This window comes from Fundulus heteroclitus, chromosome 7 (assembly GCF_011125445.2).
Source record: "Fundulus heteroclitus isolate FHET01 chromosome 7, MU-UCD_Fhet_4.1, whole genome shotgun sequence".
NCBI classification, from domain to species: Eukaryota; Metazoa; Chordata; class Actinopteri; order Cyprinodontiformes; family Fundulidae; genus Fundulus; species Fundulus heteroclitus.
The window spans coordinates 26244139-26264346 of NC_046367.1; the positions used below are offsets into that span (position 1 = coordinate 26244139).

The 20208-nt window shown below is 39.8% G+C and overlaps 2 protein-coding genes across 5 annotated transcripts in view; both read right to left on the minus strand.

The window, feature by feature from the left end:
• atf2 (activating transcription factor 2) overlaps positions 1 to 13245 on the minus strand; it is a 28632-nt gene extending 15387 nt beyond the window's left edge. Inside the window, exons 1-9 of one of the 3 annotated variants that reach the window (XM_021310275.2) lie at positions 13145 to 13215; positions 12866 to 12965; positions 12479 to 12551; positions 10382 to 10478; positions 10185 to 10303; positions 9957 to 10082; positions 9471 to 9649; positions 6280 to 6394; positions 3171 to 3263 (exon numbers count right to left, since the gene is read on the minus strand). In XM_021310275.2, the coding sequence (XP_021165950.2) occupies positions 3171 to 3263; positions 6280 to 6394; positions 9471 to 9649; positions 9957 to 10082; positions 10185 to 10303; positions 10382 to 10478; positions 12479 to 12526 (777 nt within the window). In that variant the 5' untranslated portion in view covers positions 12527 to 12551; positions 12866 to 12965; positions 13145 to 13215. The other 2 variants (XM_012851959.3, XM_021310274.2) reach the window with 2 other exon arrangements.
• A 1367-nt stretch (positions 13246 to 14612) lies between these two features.
• atp5mc3a (ATP synthase membrane subunit c locus 3a) lies at positions 14613 to 16980 on the minus strand. 2 transcript variants are annotated; one of them, XM_036139321.1, is made up of 5 exons: positions 16867 to 16980; positions 16568 to 16665; positions 15725 to 15799; positions 15255 to 15445; positions 14613 to 15171 (listed from the first exon to the last, which is right to left on the minus strand). In XM_036139321.1, the coding sequence occupies exons 2-5, from the start codon at positions 16604 to 16606 to the stop codon at positions 15057 to 15059; spliced, it is 420 nt and encodes a 139-aa protein (XP_035995214.1). In that variant the 5' UTR covers positions 16607 to 16665; positions 16867 to 16980; the 3' UTR covers positions 14613 to 15056. The 2 variants fall into 2 exon arrangements, with proteins under 2 accessions (XP_035995214.1, XP_035995216.1); XM_036139323.1 differs by having other exon boundaries at positions 16779 to 16882.
• Positions 16981 to 20208: the final 3228 nt, after the last annotated feature.

The following is a 20208-nucleotide window of genomic DNA, read 5'->3' on the forward strand; positions in this document are numbered from 1 at the left end:
TGATGAGCCGAGTGTGAGGTGGGAGGCGCTGCTAGAGAACAGGGAGGGGAAGGGGGATGCAGGTCAGGCAGGATTCTGCTGAACAAAAGGTTCCATGCAGGGTGAGGCTGACTTAATGTGCCTTGCTGAGCGTTTGCCAGGATGCCCCCAGCTGGCTTTCGTTCATCGCCCCCCCCCCCCAATCAGGTTAGCCCTGGTGACGGCGTGCTGCGCAAAACGATGTCTCGGCGTTTGTCATCTCTGCACCGTGTGATCTTGAATAACTCCCTGTCCCTCCCGTTATAACTCCCCACCACTCAGGATCAATCCCTCCCATTCAACGCGCGCGCCTTTTTACGGTTTAGCCGCTAATTTCCACAGGCAGGGCACGCTGTGAACACTTACACGATGTTCACAGGTTCTGTGATCCGTGCTTCATCACGTTGCCACTGATCTCCCACACACACTCTTCACACCAGTGGGCTTTAACCATCACTTCTATTGTATAGGACAACCCGACCACTGCGATGGTCCTCACCCCTTAGAGGGCCACTCAGACAGGTTTTGTTTATTTTATACATAATTTTATTTCCAGATGTCCACATTTTTTTTTCAAAATCTCAGAAATATTCTTTCCATGAAGTATAATTGACACCATATTAATATTTTTTTTAAATGTCATAGCTGACAGCAAAATACTGACAGTTGCTTTGGAGCTAGTTTTCTGCGGGTTGTTTGTGTTTGGACAGAAATAAAATTATGCCACAGAAATATTTCCAGTGCAACAATCTGAGCTCATGAAAGAAATTATGTGATGTTGCTCAAAACGGCTTCTTTTTTTTTTTTAATTGCTCAAACAGATTTACGATTACGGAGGTTGCTGGCTGGTACAGTAGTTCAGCCGTCTTGCCATCGTAAAGGTTTTTCTGCTTTGCCTTTTCTCAAACAGGACATCATTTGTCTCATGTTACTTGTATGTAATATTTTAGCTGAATTTGTGTGAGAGTCTGGAGGTTTGCTTTGTCGTGCAACTGTCAAGAACGCATTTACATGAACAGAGGGAAAAGTAAAGGTAAAGGTAGAAAAAAAGCTTTCTCTTTTTAATCAGTAGAGCTATTACTAATTTATTCTTTTATATAAACAATAGTCAAAAATAAGGTTTAAATAAGTTGTATGTACGGAATATGTTTTTGGAAATGGTTTTATCTAAAGATGTTCTGATCAGTAATTTTTGCTCAGTTTCTGTTTTCCAGTTTTTGTAAACCTTTTACCTGCAGAAGGATATTTTAGCTCATTTAGATTTTTGTTTAGGAACTACATTCAACAATATTCAAATTACTTACTGTCCTGATCAATATTAGAAGCCAAGGTAAGGTAACTGCTGAAAAACAACTTTTTTTTTACTAAACAAAAGACAAAACAATTATGGACCTGACATTTTAAGCTGTCGTTAGCATCTTAAATGAGCGGTTTAGACCACTGGTATTTATAATTGTGAACAGCAGTCTCCATAGCCTCTTTCAGTTCATTTTCCATTTTTGATCTACAGTACCTACATGTTTAGAAGGGACCCAACGTGAAACGGTGGGCTGAAATCGCTCTGATCTGTATGTTGCTGCTCCCCAACCCCGGGTCATTTACCAGGCCACACAGAAAGAATAACTAACTAACATTCTTTCCGTTTTATTTATTATCTGAGTCAGATTCTCTCTGTTAAATCGGTCGCACTCACTCTTGAAACTTGTCTTATCACCAGTCTACAAATGCACCGATAGTGCCACGACTAACCGTATTGCTAAAGCTAAGAAGTTATTTACTATTGGTGAAGAATTGATCATGTTGGCTACTAAAAAAAAATATGCCGCAAACTTCTAGGAGAGGTCTTGACGGTCTTAAAAGTATGTATGAGAAAAAGCCAAGTTATGGAGTAGATGAGACATAACCAACACACTCCATTGTTAATGTCTCCCATTACCCCTCGATGCCTCAGGGCGTTATGCTGAGTGGTATTTTTCATGCAATTTATATTTGTTATTATTAATTATTATTACTATTATTACTATTATTATTATTATTATTATTATTATTATTATTATTATTATTATTATTATTATTATTATTATATTCAGAAAACAATTTATTTTGTTGTATTAACCCTAGACACCTCAAAGCCAGGCGTTGATAACATTGCCTGACATTAAAACCGTCGGTGGCATAAAAAAAGCTCAGGGACCACAGCTGTATGTCGTCTAGGTGAGACCAGACAGGTAAGTCATCACATCCTAGATCTGTGTCGAAATCTGCCACAGGGCTGAGCTCTGTGTGTACACGCTTGTATTTTCTCTAAATAAAAGCTAAAAAAGTTATTGTGTTCCATCCTCAACATATTATATTCAAATTCTGCTAATCGTCAGACAGACGAGCGAAAAAGTCTTTCAGAGCCTCTGCTTGGAGCACGACTGAAGCTGCTGCCTTTACGCTACTTCACAATGCTTCTGCAACTCAGAACGGTTACATTGTTTTGGGAGTTCCCCCAGAGGTGGATCAGAGAAGTAAAAATGGTTTGTCGACCCGTTCTGTGTGAAGATCTCTCAGTTCATCACGAGGTGTAACGAACTCATGAAGATCACAAAAAAACCCCCAGAAAGATCAGGAAAGGGCCTTTTGAGTCTTCTTCACTAAGTAACAACTTCCACTCTGAAGAAAGATGTTGGTCAATGTGACCGGGTAGCACTAAAGTAAAGTGTGTTCACTGATTCGTAATAACGAAATAAAAAAAACTGATATTTGAGTTTTTAAAACTCCAAATCCTCCAAAACCACGCACCAGCTAACTTCTAAGTCCAACTCTATCTTTATGTTTTAAAACTTTGTTACCAAATATGTAAATGATCACTTTTGATATTTGTAGCTATTGTTTAGTCAAATATGGTGGAATATACAGTGTGACATGTTGGCTTAATAAATAAAGCAATTTTTGATCATCAGAATAAAAAGACTGTAGATCCAGATGGAGCGTTGATTAAAGAAAGGGGGTAATTAAAATCTTACAGGGGGGGGAAAAGGCTAACAGTCTTATTATTCCCTTAATGCTAGAACCTCTCATTACCTTGGTTGTTATCATCTCCCTCAGATGGGAAATAACAGACACAGCATGGAAATGATATCTGATGTAAATGAGTTCATAAATACCAGCTTTGCTTCTGATTGGACGGGCGGAGGTTGTGGCGAGGCAGGTCCAGGGATCCCAGGGACGGCAGGCACTACGGTGACAGGTCTGACAAGCTGACAGCAGACACACAGACACAAATCACACCAGAGAAAATTAGTCTTCGGCAGGAAAAAGCTGGGTGCCCCCCACCCCCCACACCCCGCAACACAAACACAGCTATGAGTTCCCCCCCATATCTCAGCCTCATTAGGTTGGATGGCCTGTTATTTTGCGGAGGCAGCGCCACATGGAGATGCAGCGTGCACGCTAATGAACCTCTGCCTGCCTGAGCGAGAGCATATGGACAGGGAAGCGGAGGAGAGGATGGAGAGACACGAGTCAGAAGGCCAGATTCAGGCCTCTTCTCACAGCCGCTGACAGCGAAGACGGTGAGGGAGGCGGGGAACACAAGAGAGGGAGCCCCACTGGTGGCTCATGTTCTCCATCTATTTCAGCCCTTCCTTACTTGTCAGAGGCTCTCCGTGTCCCAGCAGACAGGAGAGATGGAGGCTTTTCCCTGCTGTGCCACTATCAGGAGATAATCATCTGCTGCTCAGCGTTCCACGCAGACAATCAGGACCACAATGCACAATAAGACAGGCCTCCACATGAGGGAGTTACCAACGCACAGACCACACCTCAATCTGTATTATTGTGACTCAGTCAACATCTTTTTGTACAACCTTTCCGCTGTGGCAGAGATCAGAACGTGGCTGTTTAATTCTACACGGATAAATCTCTGTAAAGTATACTGGCCTTAAGCCCGCAGCAGCTTAGCCAAATCCCATTTCTTTCCAACAGTGACAGACTGTTTCACTTGTAAGTCCATTATTTCACACAACCTCTCATTCTCCGAGGTGACTTCCAAATCACAGGAGAGCACACCCACTTACTTCCTATGTACACTTCCTATGTACAACAACAGCAGTGAAATGTGGACTATTTACAGTTTACCATAGTTTCTGTGTAATGTTTCAGTCAAGACCATGTTACATTTACCCATGTGCAAAACTGTGCATCCAGTTCAATTTTAAAACGTGCATATGCGTCAGTTCATTCAAGAAAAGCTAACATGTAAGCGAAATTGCTTCTAAACTGCATAATGTTTTAAAAATTACTACAGCAGCTCCCTGGTTGAATATGTTAATGAGGTATTTGATTAACCAGAAATGCAGATATCAGAAGTTTGCAGCCAATTCCTGATATTGCGTTTTTGTAAATCTTTGACCTGCTGATACCAATTTTAGACAATGCAGTTTTGTGTTTAAAACTAATATTTTAGGAAAAAAAGTGCTGCACTGAAATACATTTTTCTAGCCCCCAGATATATCTATTAATATTAGGACCACAAGATGAGGTTGGGCTGTGTGTGAGAAAGCAGTTACTGTAAAACAGGGTTTAAATTATTACGCAGTTTGGCATCTTGCATTACGGATTAGCGCAGTTAGCAGTGATAACACTACTAAAACAGCAGTCTGCATATGGACGCCCCTGAAAGTGTTATTAGCTTAACTCTGAGATTTCCAAAAAGCTGCCAACATCTCCAAATCCAGCATGTCACTTAGGAGAGGTCAAAAGCTCAAAAGAAGAAACACAGGAACGTAAGGCTACGTTCACACTGCAGGCCTTGATGCTCAATTCCGACTTATTTTGTGAAATCAGATTTCTCTTGCGTGTCCGTTCACATTTCCAAATATATGCGACTTGTATGTGATCTCCTGTGTGAACTGCATTCATGCACCTAAGTGTCCCGCATGCGCAGTAGAGGACGCTATGACGTCATACGTAGCAAGCGTGCTCATTGTTTGCGGAAGTAAACATGGATTATAATGCTGCAGCTTATCTTGCGTTCTTTACGTTATTCTCCAACCGGAGCTAGCACATTACCAACACAATCTTTTTAAGAAGATCGAAAAGGAACATAGACAAATTTTAGTGATGTGAGCAGCTTTACTGATACGGACTTCATTCATAATTTTCGAATGACAAAGGCCACCTTTATGTGCGTCTGAACGGATCTCTTTAGCGCTCTCACGTAAAAACACAAATCTTCGGCAGCCATAGCAGCGAGTAAAGGCGTTGCTGTGGGGCTGTAGGGACTTGCAACAGGTGCTTTTTACTGCACAATAGCCAACCTCTTTTTTTTTTTCTTTTTTTGGCCAATTTCTTTGGCATAGCCAGGTCCACTGTTAGTGACGTTTGTCAAGTATCAATGCCGTGTAGGTCAGATGAATGCGACCCTGGCCGTACAGACACATGTCGCATTTGAAAAGATCAGATACGTATCTGATTCAGGACCACATAACCAAGCGACCTGGGTCGCATTTGAAAAAATCCGATCTGTGTTGTTCAGACTGTCATGAAAAGATCAGATACAGGTCGAATATGGGCAAAAAAAAAAAGAAATCTGAATTGGGTCATTTCAGGCTGCAGTGTGAACGTAGCCTAACTGTACTGTTGCTAGTTTCTGCTAACTATCTCGCTCTCCTGCAGCCTAAATCAACTGCACACGTCTCAATATGTCAGAAAATAATGTTTGCGTTTTAAATAGCTTCTTACATCTCTGGCCTTTAGGGGACTTTATTCCACCTCACTGGCATCAAAAAGGCAACATTTCAGTCTTCACTCAGTGACAGTCTGCACTGAAGAAGGCTGTTGTAATAGCAGCATAATCGTTATTGGTATGTTGCATTTACCTAATGGAAAATGGATGGAATTCAAGAGTTTTTTTCAAGTTTGGTTGTCACCTGATTTATTAATCCATCTCTTTTGAAAATACCTTTTGCTAAAAAAACAAAAAGAAAAAAGAAAAAAAAAAAAAAAACAACAAGCTATGGTGCATTCAGTGTTCACAAAAACATCGGACTCCTCAGTTTGGTACTGACCAGTCACTACCCAATTTCCGAAGCTGAAAAATAGGCTGATTCCAGCTACCAGCCGATTTCTTGTTGAATCTCTATTTAGCGCCATCATTTGTTCAGTGGACTGAAGTCGGTGTTGGACAATGGAACATACTGAAAATCTGAAAAATCTGATATAACACAGATAATTTCTACAATTTATGTAGAGTATTTTTGTCAGAGCACTCACAGGGATTGTAGTTGGAATATGTACACTTGAGCTTGTAATAGCTGCAGGTATTGCAACAGGCATCGTCTGGCCATTCGGCAACTGTAAGAGCACGGGAAAGGTGCCAGTCACTGGGCTATAAGAGAGAAGAAACCACAATGAAGTAAAACACAAACTGTGCAAATGATCCATAAAAACGATAAATATCTTGAAGGGATAGTTTGATCTCTTTTCATTCAGGTTCTGCAGAGTTACTGTCTGCTGTCAGCATTTTACCTGCAGTAGACAGCGCCACGAGTCTCGGTATAAAGAAAAATAAAGACGTTTGAATTTGTGCCAGCAACTGATAATGGCGATGTCAGTTCCAACTTTACACGACTGTTTCATTTGCATAAGTTACGGCATTTAAACTGAAGACCTCGCTGGTTGTCTATTAAACTCGTTTTTGCTAGACAAAGCTGGTTAGGTGACAGCACAGGGAAACCGATGCACACCTCATGTTTTGTTACACAAGATTCATAAGGAAATATTTTTCTTAAAGCTCGCAAAGTGTAAACGAAACAGCATTTTAACAAATGCTACTTTTTGTGGCTGAATATGTTTCAAGATGGTGGCTTTAGAACAGGTCCTCTTTAGGTCTGGGCTATTAGCTTAAGTCATGAGTATTTCCTTAAAGCATCACCATAAGTTTTCATCCAAGTACAAGCTTAATTTGAGCAATATTAAATGATCTTTCAGGTCAATATACAGCACTTGGTGCGTATGGATGCTCCGTGCGGGCTGCCCTTTTTAAAAACTCGCCTAACTTGAGAGGGTCGGCTCCGTCGATGAACAGGTCATGTGACCTAGAGGTCATGTGATCTAAAGTGCTACTTTACAGCAGTCTGAGCTTCCCTTAAACACAAGAGCTAATCTTACGTGCTTCTACTTTTCTCATCCTCGAGTCAAAGTTTGTCACAGGCGAGGTAAATAAGAAGAAAATTATGTCTGAGGAGGCCAAAAAGAGAAGGCCAGACAGGGATGACTTCAGAGGAAAAACAAGGGTGGATCTTGCAAAAGAATTTGCTCGTTGGCGTTTGATGAAAGAGCAATCGGGTTGCAAGACCTATTCTCTTTCTGCTTTGTTATTTTTAGACTGGTACATTATCTTTTTGTCTGTTGTATCCAGAATATGTCCGAGTTTATATTTTTCAGTTTTGTAGGAGCTTAATGCTAAGCTACCAGGCTAAAAGTTGCTGTTAGGCAACAAAAAAGAAATAAAACTTACATGATCAGACATATTTTTGGTTCTCTGACATAGGATTTAATCTAGAAGGATTAATGTGGCCGTGTCTTTACAAGTGACTCCGGGACTTCTGAATCTGCTGGTCCAAAGTGGTCTGCTATCAGATCAAAAACACCAAGGGAGACTGTTTAATTTTGCGACAGTGCAATGTTGTCAGTAGCCTTCGGGGTCGCTAAACTTGGAAGTTACAGGTCCAGTGTCCCTAGTGGGTAACAGTTACAAGGTGCTAGTTTAAAAAAGGTTGACTCGGGAAACGGTCTACAGCGGGTCTAACACCCACTGCTAATAACTCCACACAACCTCACACAGAAAATGTCAGAACTATCCCTTTAGAGACAGGGTAAACACTAGTATACTACAGAAGCATGTTTAGATGACATCTAATGAAGATAAAAAGTCCAAAAAAGGAAAAAAAAAAAAAAAAAAGCTCAGAAAACTACTCTTAAATGCAAATATCTCAGACCTTAGAAGAACTTTACAACACAAAAAAAAAGACTTCACATGAGACATAAGTTTGATCAGTGTTGCCCATATACAGTGTTGCTTTCTTGTGGCAGATGCAGAGTAACCAACTGAGTTTGTCAAGTTTTCTGATATTCATTCCAATTATAAAACATCTCGTTCTCATATCAAAATCAATTTAACAGTTGTTATAACAGTTGTTACCCTAAGATAAACTAAAGGAAATATGCCGGCTTCACAAAGATGTGTAAACTTTGCTTCGTTTAAAAGATCAAGTACAAGAAAATCTTTCACCAACTCTAATAAAACACACTCAGATTTTTTGGTGATGTATATATTCCTTTACAAGCTTAGCAAAAAAAAAAACATTACGGAGCGTGTATACAGAGTATTGGATCTTACCCATTTCTAATAAAAGTACATTTGGTGTGAGTATATCAAGGTGGTGTAAAGTAATTTCAACCATAATGTACCACTTTCCTTCACCGCCGTGTTTGCCATGCTTCTACTCAGAAGTTGTGATACACTTATGGAGATAAATATCATTAAATTTGGGATACTACTGAATTGTTTGGGCCACTTTTTTTAAAAGGTGGAATGTTTGAGTAAAAAATGGTTTAAAGGAACAAAGCAAAGATGGGGAGCAAAAGTTTAATTATACTATACGCCAAATACATCCTTTTTTCATTTTCAGTTAAATGTCCCTCTGCTAGTTCCCCTGAAAACAAATTCCTTGTTAATAATCAACAAACTTCTGAAATAATTCAGTAAAATCTCTCAGCAAAATCTGAGTTTGTTTTTTTATTGGTTTGTTTTCAGGCAATGTGTTTGTCAATATGGTTAAGGTCAAGTAGTCAAGGTAACGCTTCAATGCTGTACCAGCTGTCAAGCATAGTGGTGGCAGCATCATGCTGAGGGGCTTTAGGTTGCCAGTGGTGCAAAAGTGGATTAATATGACATTCATGACCTTTAAGTACTATTTTTTCTGGATGAAAGAAAAACTCAGTTGATTTTTTCAACTCTGCCTAAAAGCAAATTTGGTATAAAAAAAATAATTAGATGTTTAACAAATAATTAGATGTTTAACAAAACAACAACAAAACCCCCGTCAGTCAGGTTGAACTTTTTTATCTTTGTCAAAGTGCCAAAGACAACTTGGATACTAAAGGTAAATAGAGTGCTTCATTAACATCACATCCAAGCCTGTTCTCTTTCTTCATTTCTCGTAAATAAAACACTGTATATTTTATCTGAACAACACTGATTTCCTTTTTTAATAAATGGAACATTATTATAATTTTTTTTATTGCAAATAAACAAAAACTGTTGTCAGAATGCAAAGAAATAAAAAAGACACACAAGCGCATGCCGCATAAAACACAAGCTCACCACAATATAACTGCACAAGTGATTTGATAAAAAAACTAAGATGTTGTTTTTAGAATGGACGCATTTCGTTACTTACACTATCGGCCTATTAGTGGAGGGGACTTGGGTAATAACAGAGCTAGATGTTGGCGATGGGAGAGCTGGCTGTATTACAACACTAGCCTCTGTGGTTGCTAGAAGTACATTGGGAACTTGAAGGGATGCAGGATGGACTATAGTGGATGTTGGCAGTGAGGCTGGCTGCAAAGATAAGTCCTGAAAACACCATACAAGACCATAGCTGCAGGAGTGCGTCATCAACACCAGATCAGTTAATAGTACACCTCTCACGATGGAGTTACTTGTTTCTCAGAGTTTTGTGCATTGGTCCCATTATTAACATTACACAAGTATTGTGCTAGAATTAAAATCCAAATTAAGAAAAATCACAAGCAAGTTTCAAGCAGGAATGTTTGGTCATAATAGCAAAACCACACGTTCTACAGCAGTTAGTTTGATCAGACAATCAGGAGAAAATCACAAACCACAAACGAACCAGGTTTAGATTTTTTTTAACCTTCACCTTGTCATCACTTGTAGTGGATTCAGGATGAGGCAGGGGGCTGTCTCTATGTGCGTCTATAACTGTGGGTTCCTCAATTTTGTTGCGTATGATGGGTGTAGCGAGAGGTGACAAATCCAGGGGTAACTACAAAACGGGGGGGGGAAAGAAACAGAATGGAGACGGAGATGATCAGAAACAGTAGCAGTAGACAAAAAAAGCAAGAGGTTCTCCAAACAAGTTCAGCACCTTTTTGATGTCATCTTCCGCCGCTTTTTTGAAGTCATGATCAAAAGGACTTGCGAGTTCGTTAAAGAGCCCGACTTCCTCGCAGTTCTTCAAAAAGCGGGTGGGTGTAGGAGTTTGGTCTGCATAGGACAGAATTTTTAGTAAAACGGACTTTAGCCAAAAATATTTTTATCATCGAAAACTGGAAGAGCCCCCACCTGCAATGATAAGATTGTCGTTTCTTGCTGGGCCAAACTTCAGTGTCATCTCATGTTTGTGCTTGTGGACAGCCAAATGGTCTTCATTAGTGAATCTCTATAACAAGAAACAAACATAAAAAAATATGTTATTGTAAGGCAAACAGAGCAGCTTATGCATAAAGGCAACAAAGTACAGTGAAGTAAAAAGCAACAACAAAAAACAACGGTTTATTTTTTTGATAGCCTAATACCAGAACTCCCCATACTTCAGTATATGTGCTTCATTTTAGTGTTTTTTCTTTCCTTTTTTTAAATTTTTTATTAAAACATCAACGAGCAGGAAAAGAGCAGCTCACTGACTCAAAATATGTTGAAAGACCAATGAATTGCAGACTGAGTCCAAAATTTTCAAGGTGTAATGCCACTTGAATTATATACAGCATGAATTATAGTTTATTTCTCTATTATAGCTTTGAAAAAAACCCCAGAAATGACAAACTTGAAGAAGCCCCTTTTTGATTCTGAATAACTTTAAAATAAAAGTCTATTGGTAGCAGTTTCCATGGCAATTATTGTCATCCCAGCAGGTGTAAAAAACCCTAAACATGCGTTTATGTTTTATTGCAGTAGTGTAACCTGACATTAAACAATTTGAAAAATCTAGATTTTATTTTTTTTTAATCACCTGTTATCACAATTAATGTCCCCTAATTAATAAATTAATTAGGGGGCATTTTTTAGGGGTATCGGTGTAAAAGGTGTCTGAATATTTATCCCCACCATACTTTTCAGTTTTTACTCGTTAAAGAATTGAGAACTCCTTTCATTTTACTATTCCACAACTATGCACCACTTTGTGCATCACACATGAAATCTTAATAAAATACACTGACATTTGTGACTGTAACGTGATATGAATTTAACTCTGCAAGCCCCTGCAAGAAGAGCCTATTACAAAAATGTATAGGAGATATTACAATGTTTTAGATGGAAACTATGGCTGGACGATAATTCAATAACAATATATATATTGATTGATGGACGTATATCGATGGCAGAAAAAACATGGTCAATAAAAAGTTCAATAGAATAACAGTTTTCCTTCCTGTTGCATTTTAGCTATGTAGGTTAATATTAAAGTCATTTCATCCTCCCAACCAATCACAAAGGCAGAGCCAGGAAAGCCCCATCACCAAGCTCCGCCCCCTTCAAATAGTCCAGAGAGCACATGTTGTTGTTTTTTTTTTTTTTTTTAAACTTGCAGTTTTGGTAAAAAGTTGACTGAATAAAGGGTTGAGTTTGAATTCAGTGTTTGTGTGTTCTGTATCTAAAAATAAGTTGCTAAGCAACAGCATAAAATGGCCAGGGCTGCACTTAAAATATGTTTTGAATTTGTTGATAATTATGGATATCGATGAAAATGATTTCTAATTTATCGATATGCTTTTTTTCTATATCGTCCAGCCCTAATGGAAAGTTTTAACAAAGCGCAACAAACCTGAAGCAGATGAAATTCAGCAGCCAGACTCTTCTATCATCAATGCAAGACTTTAGTGAAAAAAAAAATGCTTCTGTGCATACTGTGAAATTGTATTTTTTACATTGAGACATAAACCCAGGCTTGTACACCAGAATAAAAGGTTTCATTTCTTTTTTTGCAAGACTTTTGAAGATTGTTTAATCCCTCAAGCTGATCCAGAGTAAATCTAAAATGCCTGTTTTTTGCCCCGTAATGTAACATAAAAAGACATCCACAAATATTATTTTTTTTTTTTTTGTTTTGTTTGTTATGTCCCCTGTCTGGTAATATAGCATTGAGAATTGTCGTCTTCATGCCAAAAAGAGCCTAACGGATTTTACTTCTGCCACAGTGCTCTGCTTTATTTATATATGCAAGATGTTTTATTAGATTTTATGCTGGAACTATTTCATGTTAAATGGACACACAAACGGGAAGATAGGCGAAGAAAAAAGGAGAGAAAAATTCTAATTCTATAGTATGACAATAACATAAAAAACTGACTTGAAATAGTTACACTGACATGTACGTGTATAAAGCCTATATTAGTATATCAAATTTTTCTTTTTTAATGACTGAAATCTAAAAGACCTTACCTGTCCACACCCAGGAGCAGTGCACTGGAAGGGCTTATCATCACTCATATTAAGAAGTTCCTTTTACTTCCACCTATAGTAAAACAAACAAACAAATAAATAAAAAAAAACAAGTCGAACCTAAAGATGGACACCAACTGCAATGGAGAAGCTTTTGTTTATAAAGGTAAACAATAACCTGTTATAACAACATATTTGCCTATAGGATCAGCGCTGACACTAAATATGTAAATAAATGCTGCACTGACTGTAAAAGTGAACAAAGCCTTATCGATAAGGGGCGGCTGCTGGGGTTGTTTACACGTCCATTTTTCTCAGGGAAAACGTAGATATCTTTACTCCAACACAACAATTAGGGGTTGTCTTAGCGGGTGTCCCGTGTCTGACCTGCAAACTGAAAACGCCGCGCTCACAGAACAGCTGTACGGACGCTACAGCCGAAGCGTTTATCGGTTTCCAGTCGCTCCCATGGAATTGCCTTATAGCCCTGCGTTGACACACAACCGTCGCCATATTAGAAGCTAAGCATCGCTGTAAATACAGGAGACGTCAGCGTCTAGTTAAGCTCCGGTTTTATTGCACCGAACACGGGTACCTCACGGTCACACAGACGCATTTTTGACACAGCTGAGAACACGTCCCTTATCAGTTTATGCGGTCACTTACCCCCTCTGCCACAACCCTTGATTTCTAAAATCCCACGACTTATCCAGAGTATCGCGAGAGCAAGCCAACGTCTTCCGCAAACGTCATTACCCCTTCGAAGGATCAACGTTCTAAATGACAAGAATGTGGCGGATAGCGGGCGTATCTCAATAAATTAGAATACGACAGAAGTTTAAGTCAATTCACATCGTGTTATAAAGATTAACTGTATACTAAGCGAAATATTTCAGGCGTTTATTTATGTTCAATTTGAGAAATCTCGCTTGCAGATGCTTCCAACTCAAGCAAAATTCAAATAGCCTACATAAAATCAATACCAAATACTTTTTGAAAAATACAGAAATGTTATATTGTCAAACATGCTGGCCTTCGTTGATGTCCTCCATAATGAGAGTAAGCCACATAAAAAAGATGCTAAATAGGTTGGCTTTAAGTGTTGCAAACCTATGCGTGGGAAATTAATTGAAAAGGTGTGGAAGAGTGCACAAGCCACAGTCTGCAACCTTAGAGGATTGTGACGCAAAGTCAATTTAAAAGATTGAAAGAGATTCACAAGGCATGGATTGATGCTGGAGTCATTGCTTCAAGAGACACACCACACCACACCAGACATGACCTGGACGACATGCATTTGTGGCGTTAAGCCGCTCCTGAACCATCTTACCTGATCTAAGGAGATAAGGGACAAGGGGCGCAGATTCAAACCGGCTTGCTGTCTAGTGAGAGGTTTCAACACTCAGTTATGATTTCAGGAGATGTTGGGGTTGATCCACTGGGCTGTTTCAAGTCTAGAAGCAATGCAGCCATCTTCCAAGAATGGCTCCTTATGATTCGTGTTGCTCAGCTTTAGAGATGCTGACTTTATTTTCCAGCAGGACTTACACTGCAGAGTACCAAACCTGGTTTAATGACAATGGTTACACTGATAGTTCAGTAAACTGACTGATCCCAATTAAGAGTCTAGTATTATAAATGGACTGAATCTATATAGTGTTTTACACTAAAGCAAATTGGCAGGTCAGGGTAAAGTGAAAACTACTCTTCCCACTAAGCTACTCACCCAACCAGTCTAGCTGACCTGGGCATAACGCCCCAACAGTGCCACATACTGACCACCCCAAGCCACACATGGATGCAGTAATTCAAGCAGCAGGGGGGGATAAAACATACAGTACATGAACATGCAGTGCTGTTCAGTAGTCCAACACTCATGTATCTTATTAAAATTTTCAGAGAAGATGGATTTTTTTTTTTTTAGTTTTTATTAGCTCTGAGGATGACTCGGTGACCTAAATATTTTTATTTTGATGTCTGCTGTGAACTGCAATGGACTAAAACAACTCAAAAAACTTAAGACTGGGTGAAAGTTTCTTTAATATGCCAACACGAGCCAGTCAGCGACACTCAATTACTCTTTCGTAGCCTTTAAAAAAAAATTGTGGTGGGGAAGGAAAAAGAACCATTTAACTCAATTAAATCATCTAGGTTTATTCAGTGCCATATACAAAAGCAAGTTGTCACTTGCTGGCTAATTACAGTACTAACTGCAGCTGAATGTCGAAGTCATTAAGGTGGACCCCAAAAAGCTAGGTGAAAACAACGGTGATTTATGGCAGGTCTAAGCAAATCCTCCACTGAAAAAGATGACATTCATGAAAGCCAGCTGCTTTCAGTTGGGACAGCATGATTTTACAGACAAAAGTAACTGCCATTCTTAAATAGTCAAATCCATGTATTTTTTAATTGTGTAAGATCTTACATTTGTACAATACATGTTTTGCTTATTTGGACAGCGTCTGAAAGACTTGAAAAATGTACATTTCCATGACACCAACACGGAACAATTTTGGTAGCCACAATAAAATATGTAGTCACATCTGTGGAAGGAAAATTGTTGCTATGGGGGGTGCTTTTACATAGCGAACAGGATAAGGAAAGCAACCATCAAACAGAAGAGACCCATAGCTTCAGACAGAGCAAATCCCAGGATGGCATAGGAGAACAGCTGCTGCTTCAGAGATGGGTTCCTGCAAAACAACAACAAGTCACCAGTTAATCAAGACCACAAGTGTGCAAACTGCAACACGTTACATCCAAATTAAAAACAAACCTGGCATAGCCGATAATGAGACTACCGAACACAGTCCCAATTCCGGCGCCAGATCCAGCAACTCCGACTGTGGCAGCTCCAGCCCCAATAAACTTGGCAGCAGTGTCAACGTCCCTGCTGATGGCGCTGGTTTGGAAGCCTCTCAGAGAGACCTGGGTGAGGGGACTCTGTGGCATCACAGCAACAGTGCTCTGCAGCAGGAGAAGGAGAAAAAAAAAAAAACACAAAAATGAGCAACTAAGCAAGAACCAGTTCAGCTTTAAATATAAAACTGCATCAAAATTGCATCATTTCATTCCCTATCTAACACTTTCCATTCAAAACTAGAGTGACAAAATACAGGATTTTTTGATTCAACATACTTATAAAACATACAAAAAAAAAGGTCAGGGTCATACAATTACTTGAGTTTACCCACTCATTTTCATCACAATGAAATAAACAGCCCGTGCAACGCTTGGAACCTTTACCTCTGTTTTGACCTCAGGCCTGGACAGTACAGAGGCTGACAGGGGTCTGTAAAGAGCCCGGGAACCAGCACGGACCTGCAAAAATTTTACATGGAGGGGGAAGAAGAAGGAGAAGAAAAAAAGAGTTTGATTTGATTCACATTAAAATTGCAGATATCAGTTCCCAGCTTTCACATTGAAGTGCGTGTGAAAGGCACCTCGAATGTCAGTAACCCACAGCAGCTAACTGTTGCCTTCAGAGGGTATGACAATAACATTACTCACACCAACAAGCAAATTTATGCAACACTGTTAAAACTCACTTCGGGTTTAGTAACAAAAAAAAAAAAATGTGACGTGGCTAACTGCTTTAGTGTACATCCATTAGCTTATTAGATGATCTGGAATCTGCAGCATGACCTTGGAGACATGCAAATGGCTCTGGGCAACTAACACCTCAAAGCAAGTCTGCATAAGAGACAAACATCGAGCAAACTACTTAAATGGCAAGTAAAATACCTTTCTTTCTTTCTGCACGGCGAGCTAAATCATGCTAACAAAGGGTTTCATGACCTTAACACGCAAATACTCGCTGAATATGTCCGCCCAGAGTAAGGGCAATAGCAGTATAACATTTTTACTTTAAAACCCTCTCCATGCACGGTTCCTGCAAGCGTTAATTTAATGCTTCATCCGCGATGAGCCTCCGCTGGGTTTAGCATTAGCAGGTGGCTAACCCGCCGGCCTAGTTGGCGGATACCCTTGGCAGTAAGCTAGTCAAGTTCAATCCGAGGCCCACTGGATAATCTGCGAATATTAGCAAAACCCAGCGGTTCGGCCAGACACAGACGGGTCTAAACTCACCATAGCCGGCGTGGAGACAAACTTTGCACAGGCGTACATCTTGTAATTTAGGTAGTTTTTAACCGGTTCGGTCAAATCTGGTAGAAGCCCGGGTCTCTCTGGAAGAAGGAAGAGCGGAGAGAATTAAGGTCAAACGGATGTAAAAATGCCCAGCGCACAAAATGAAGACAGCGAAATGTATAGTCAGGTCCACCCTGCACGCTGTTCTCACTTGTGCGGCGCGGCGAGAAGCTAAGCGAGAGGATGAATGAGGATTTGAGAAGATACGCTTCTCATTCAAACTGCCATTACGGACTTACCGACTGCAGAGGTCGAACCACAGTGGAGGAGAGAGTGCGCCTGCGCGTCGTGATGTACAAGAGCCCCGGATGTGAGCGGAAGGTCATTTGGCAAAAAACTTTATTGAACATTAACACCGGATATAGCGACTGAGCCGAATGTTGGAAAAATTAATAAATTAATAAAGACATTTTTTGCACATGGCAAAAACATAGATTGTCAGAAGCTGGAAAAAATAATTTGCTTCAAAAATAATTTATCTTGTATATTATCTTATCTTGTGGGACATGTGTCCTTTCCCCTCTCTGTCTTTCTCATTCTCCATATATATACATACAGTGCTTGAAACTGTTTGCCCAGTTCCTGATTTATTTTATTTATTTATATATGTGTTTGTCACACTTAATTGTTTCAGAACATCAAACTAATTTAAATATTAGTCAAAGACATCACAAGTAAACGCAAAATGCCGTTTGTAATCAAAGGTTTTTATTATAAAGGGGAACACATCCAAATCTACATGGCTCTGTGTGAAAAAGTGATTACCCTCCCTGTTAAAACATAGCTTCAGTTCAGCTCCTCCAGCCCAGGCCTGATTACTGCCACATATGTTCTCAATCAAGAAACAAAGTAAAGTACAACAAAAGATCCCCACAAAAGCTAGACACAATGTCAAGATCCAAAAAAAAAATAAAAAATAAAAAATCAGGAACAAATGAGAAAGACTTTAGATCTATCACTCCGGATACAAAGCCATTTCTAAAACCCCAGCGAACCACAGTTGGAGCTATTAACCACAAACATGGAACAGTGGCGAACCTTCTCAGGAGAAGCCTGCTGACAAAAATTACCCCAAGAACGCAGAGACGACTTATCCCAAGAGGTCACAAAAGACCCCAGAAGAACATGCAAAGAACTGCAGGCCTCAAGAACTTCATGGCAGCTACATTCCCCCGATCACACTTACTAACGCGCACACATTTATTCATACACAAATACAATGCTCAGTAGGCAAATAAGGGACCCCTAACCTCCTAACCCTAAGGCAACCCTAACTAACTGTCTTGCCCAACGTCACACACACAAAGTTATAAAGGGAAGCTGTAATCAAATCCACAACCTTCCAATTGCAAGACTACACTACCCACTCCACAGTCACCTCATAGAAAATCTCAAGTTTGTTTAGAACTGCAACAAGCAACAAATTTCTAAAAAAAACAATACATCTTTTTCTTATTTTCTACCCATTTATCAACCACGAGCCTGATGCTGGTACCTCATTTTAGCTGAATCTGTGGCAGCTGTCCTTAATGACATCTGAAAAATCATAAAATATTTATTTTATTCTTCATTTTAAGGGCATTCTGCAAACCATGCAGATAAGATAAGATAAGATAAGATAAGATAAGATAAGATAAGATAAGATAAGAAAATAATTCCTTTATTGTACTGCAGTGGGGAAAGTTGGGTATGATAGTGGAATACACACAGACAGTTACACACAATTATTAGCAATGAAAAGAGCAATCTAGTCTCATCTAAAATTAGCTCTAAAGAAACACCAAGAGTAGAAGATAAAAAATGTAAATACCAGAGTAAATAAATATTACACAGTGGGAAAAAAGATTTAACAGTGAAAGAAACTCCAGCCTAGATATATAACACACAATATCGAGATATGCAATGTGCATGATAGTGCTGCAGCGCTCCGAAGTAGCTAAGGCGTGTGCACGTTACCTTAGCATCTGGGATTAGTGTAAACGGTTAATGATCCAATCAGTACCTTTGCAACCATTAGTATGATACAAACAGTTATTGAGTCTGTTGTGAGCAGCAGAGATTATAAGAAACGACCTACGGACACGCCCCTTTGAGCATCTATGATGCAGTAGTCTGTCACTGAAAGAGCTCTCCAGCTCTGCAACAGCTTCATGCATGAGGTGGGAGACATTGTCAGTCAGTGATGATATTCTTAGAGTCCTTTTGTCTCCCTCCACCTGCACTGGGTCCAGGATCCAGTGCAGTGCATCCCAGGATAGAGCTGGCCCACCTAATGAGTTAATCCAGACGCTTCCTCTCATCTACAGTTAAGCTGCTGCTCCAACAGACCACACCATGGGTGACTGCTGATGCCACCACAGAGTCAAAGAAGGTCTTCAGATCCGCCCCCTGCACTCCAAAAGATCTCAGGCATCTAAGGAGGTAAAGTCAGTTCTATCCTTTCTTGTGAAGACTATCAGTATTGTGAGTCCAGTCCAGTTTATTGTTTAGGTGAACACCCAGGTAGTTAAGAGTCCACTATCTCATCACCAGTTCACTGGATGTTCACCTGTGTCAGTGAGGTGGATCTGCACCTGTGAAAGCCCACCGCCAGCTCTTTTGTTCTTCTGTTTTACCTGCATTCAACATAAGGTGGTTCTGCTGGCACCAGCCTACAAAGCTCTGGATCCACTGTCTGTACTCTGACTCATTCTCCTCTGTGATGAGGCTGACCGTGGCAGAGTCATCAGATAATTTCTGAAGGTGGCAGCCTGGTGAGCTGATGGAGAAGTCTGCAGTGTACAGGGTGAACACAAATGGTGCCAAGCACAGTTCCCTGCGGTGCTCCTGTACTGCAGGTCAGCTTGTCAGAATCACAGCCTCATGTCCTCACATACTGTGGTCGACCAGTGAGGTAGTCTAGTATCCACTGGGACAGGTGGTGGTCCACTCCTGACCGCTTCAGCTTGTCGTTCAGGAGTCCTGGTTGGATCGTGTTGAACTCACTGGAGAAATCAAACAATATGATCCTCACAGTGCCTCCAGGATTCTTGACATTACTAAATGTATGATTCAGAGATGTCAAAGTTGTGGTACCACTACGAGGGGAGTTGTAAGTGGAGACTGCAGAGTATGGTCACTGTAAAATGGCCACAGATTTGGAATGCCCCTACCTGAAATCTCTCACAGATCTGAACAAATTTAATGGTAAACTCCAACAATGGCTCAACTCAAATCAAGTCTGTTAACATTAAAATTAAAATTGTAACAATACTTTTTGTTCTGACCCTATCAAATAAACATAAAAAATAATACACTCACCTTGACATAAAGGCACCAATATCTAAAGCATGAATTTAAAAGGTTTAAAATAAAAAGCTTGCTGACCCATAGACAGACTGATCTGAGTCAACATCTGGCCAAAGATTTTTTCCTTCAACTTTATCAGCTTGCCAGCCTCTGCTACTGAAGTGGATCCACGGAGGTTTAAAACGGCACCCTCTCAGGTTCACAGTCCAGGATGGTAATACAATGTTTATCTGCTGAAATTAGCACAGCATTTAACAAATTAAAAATAACTTTTTGCAGTATGAAAGAGGGAT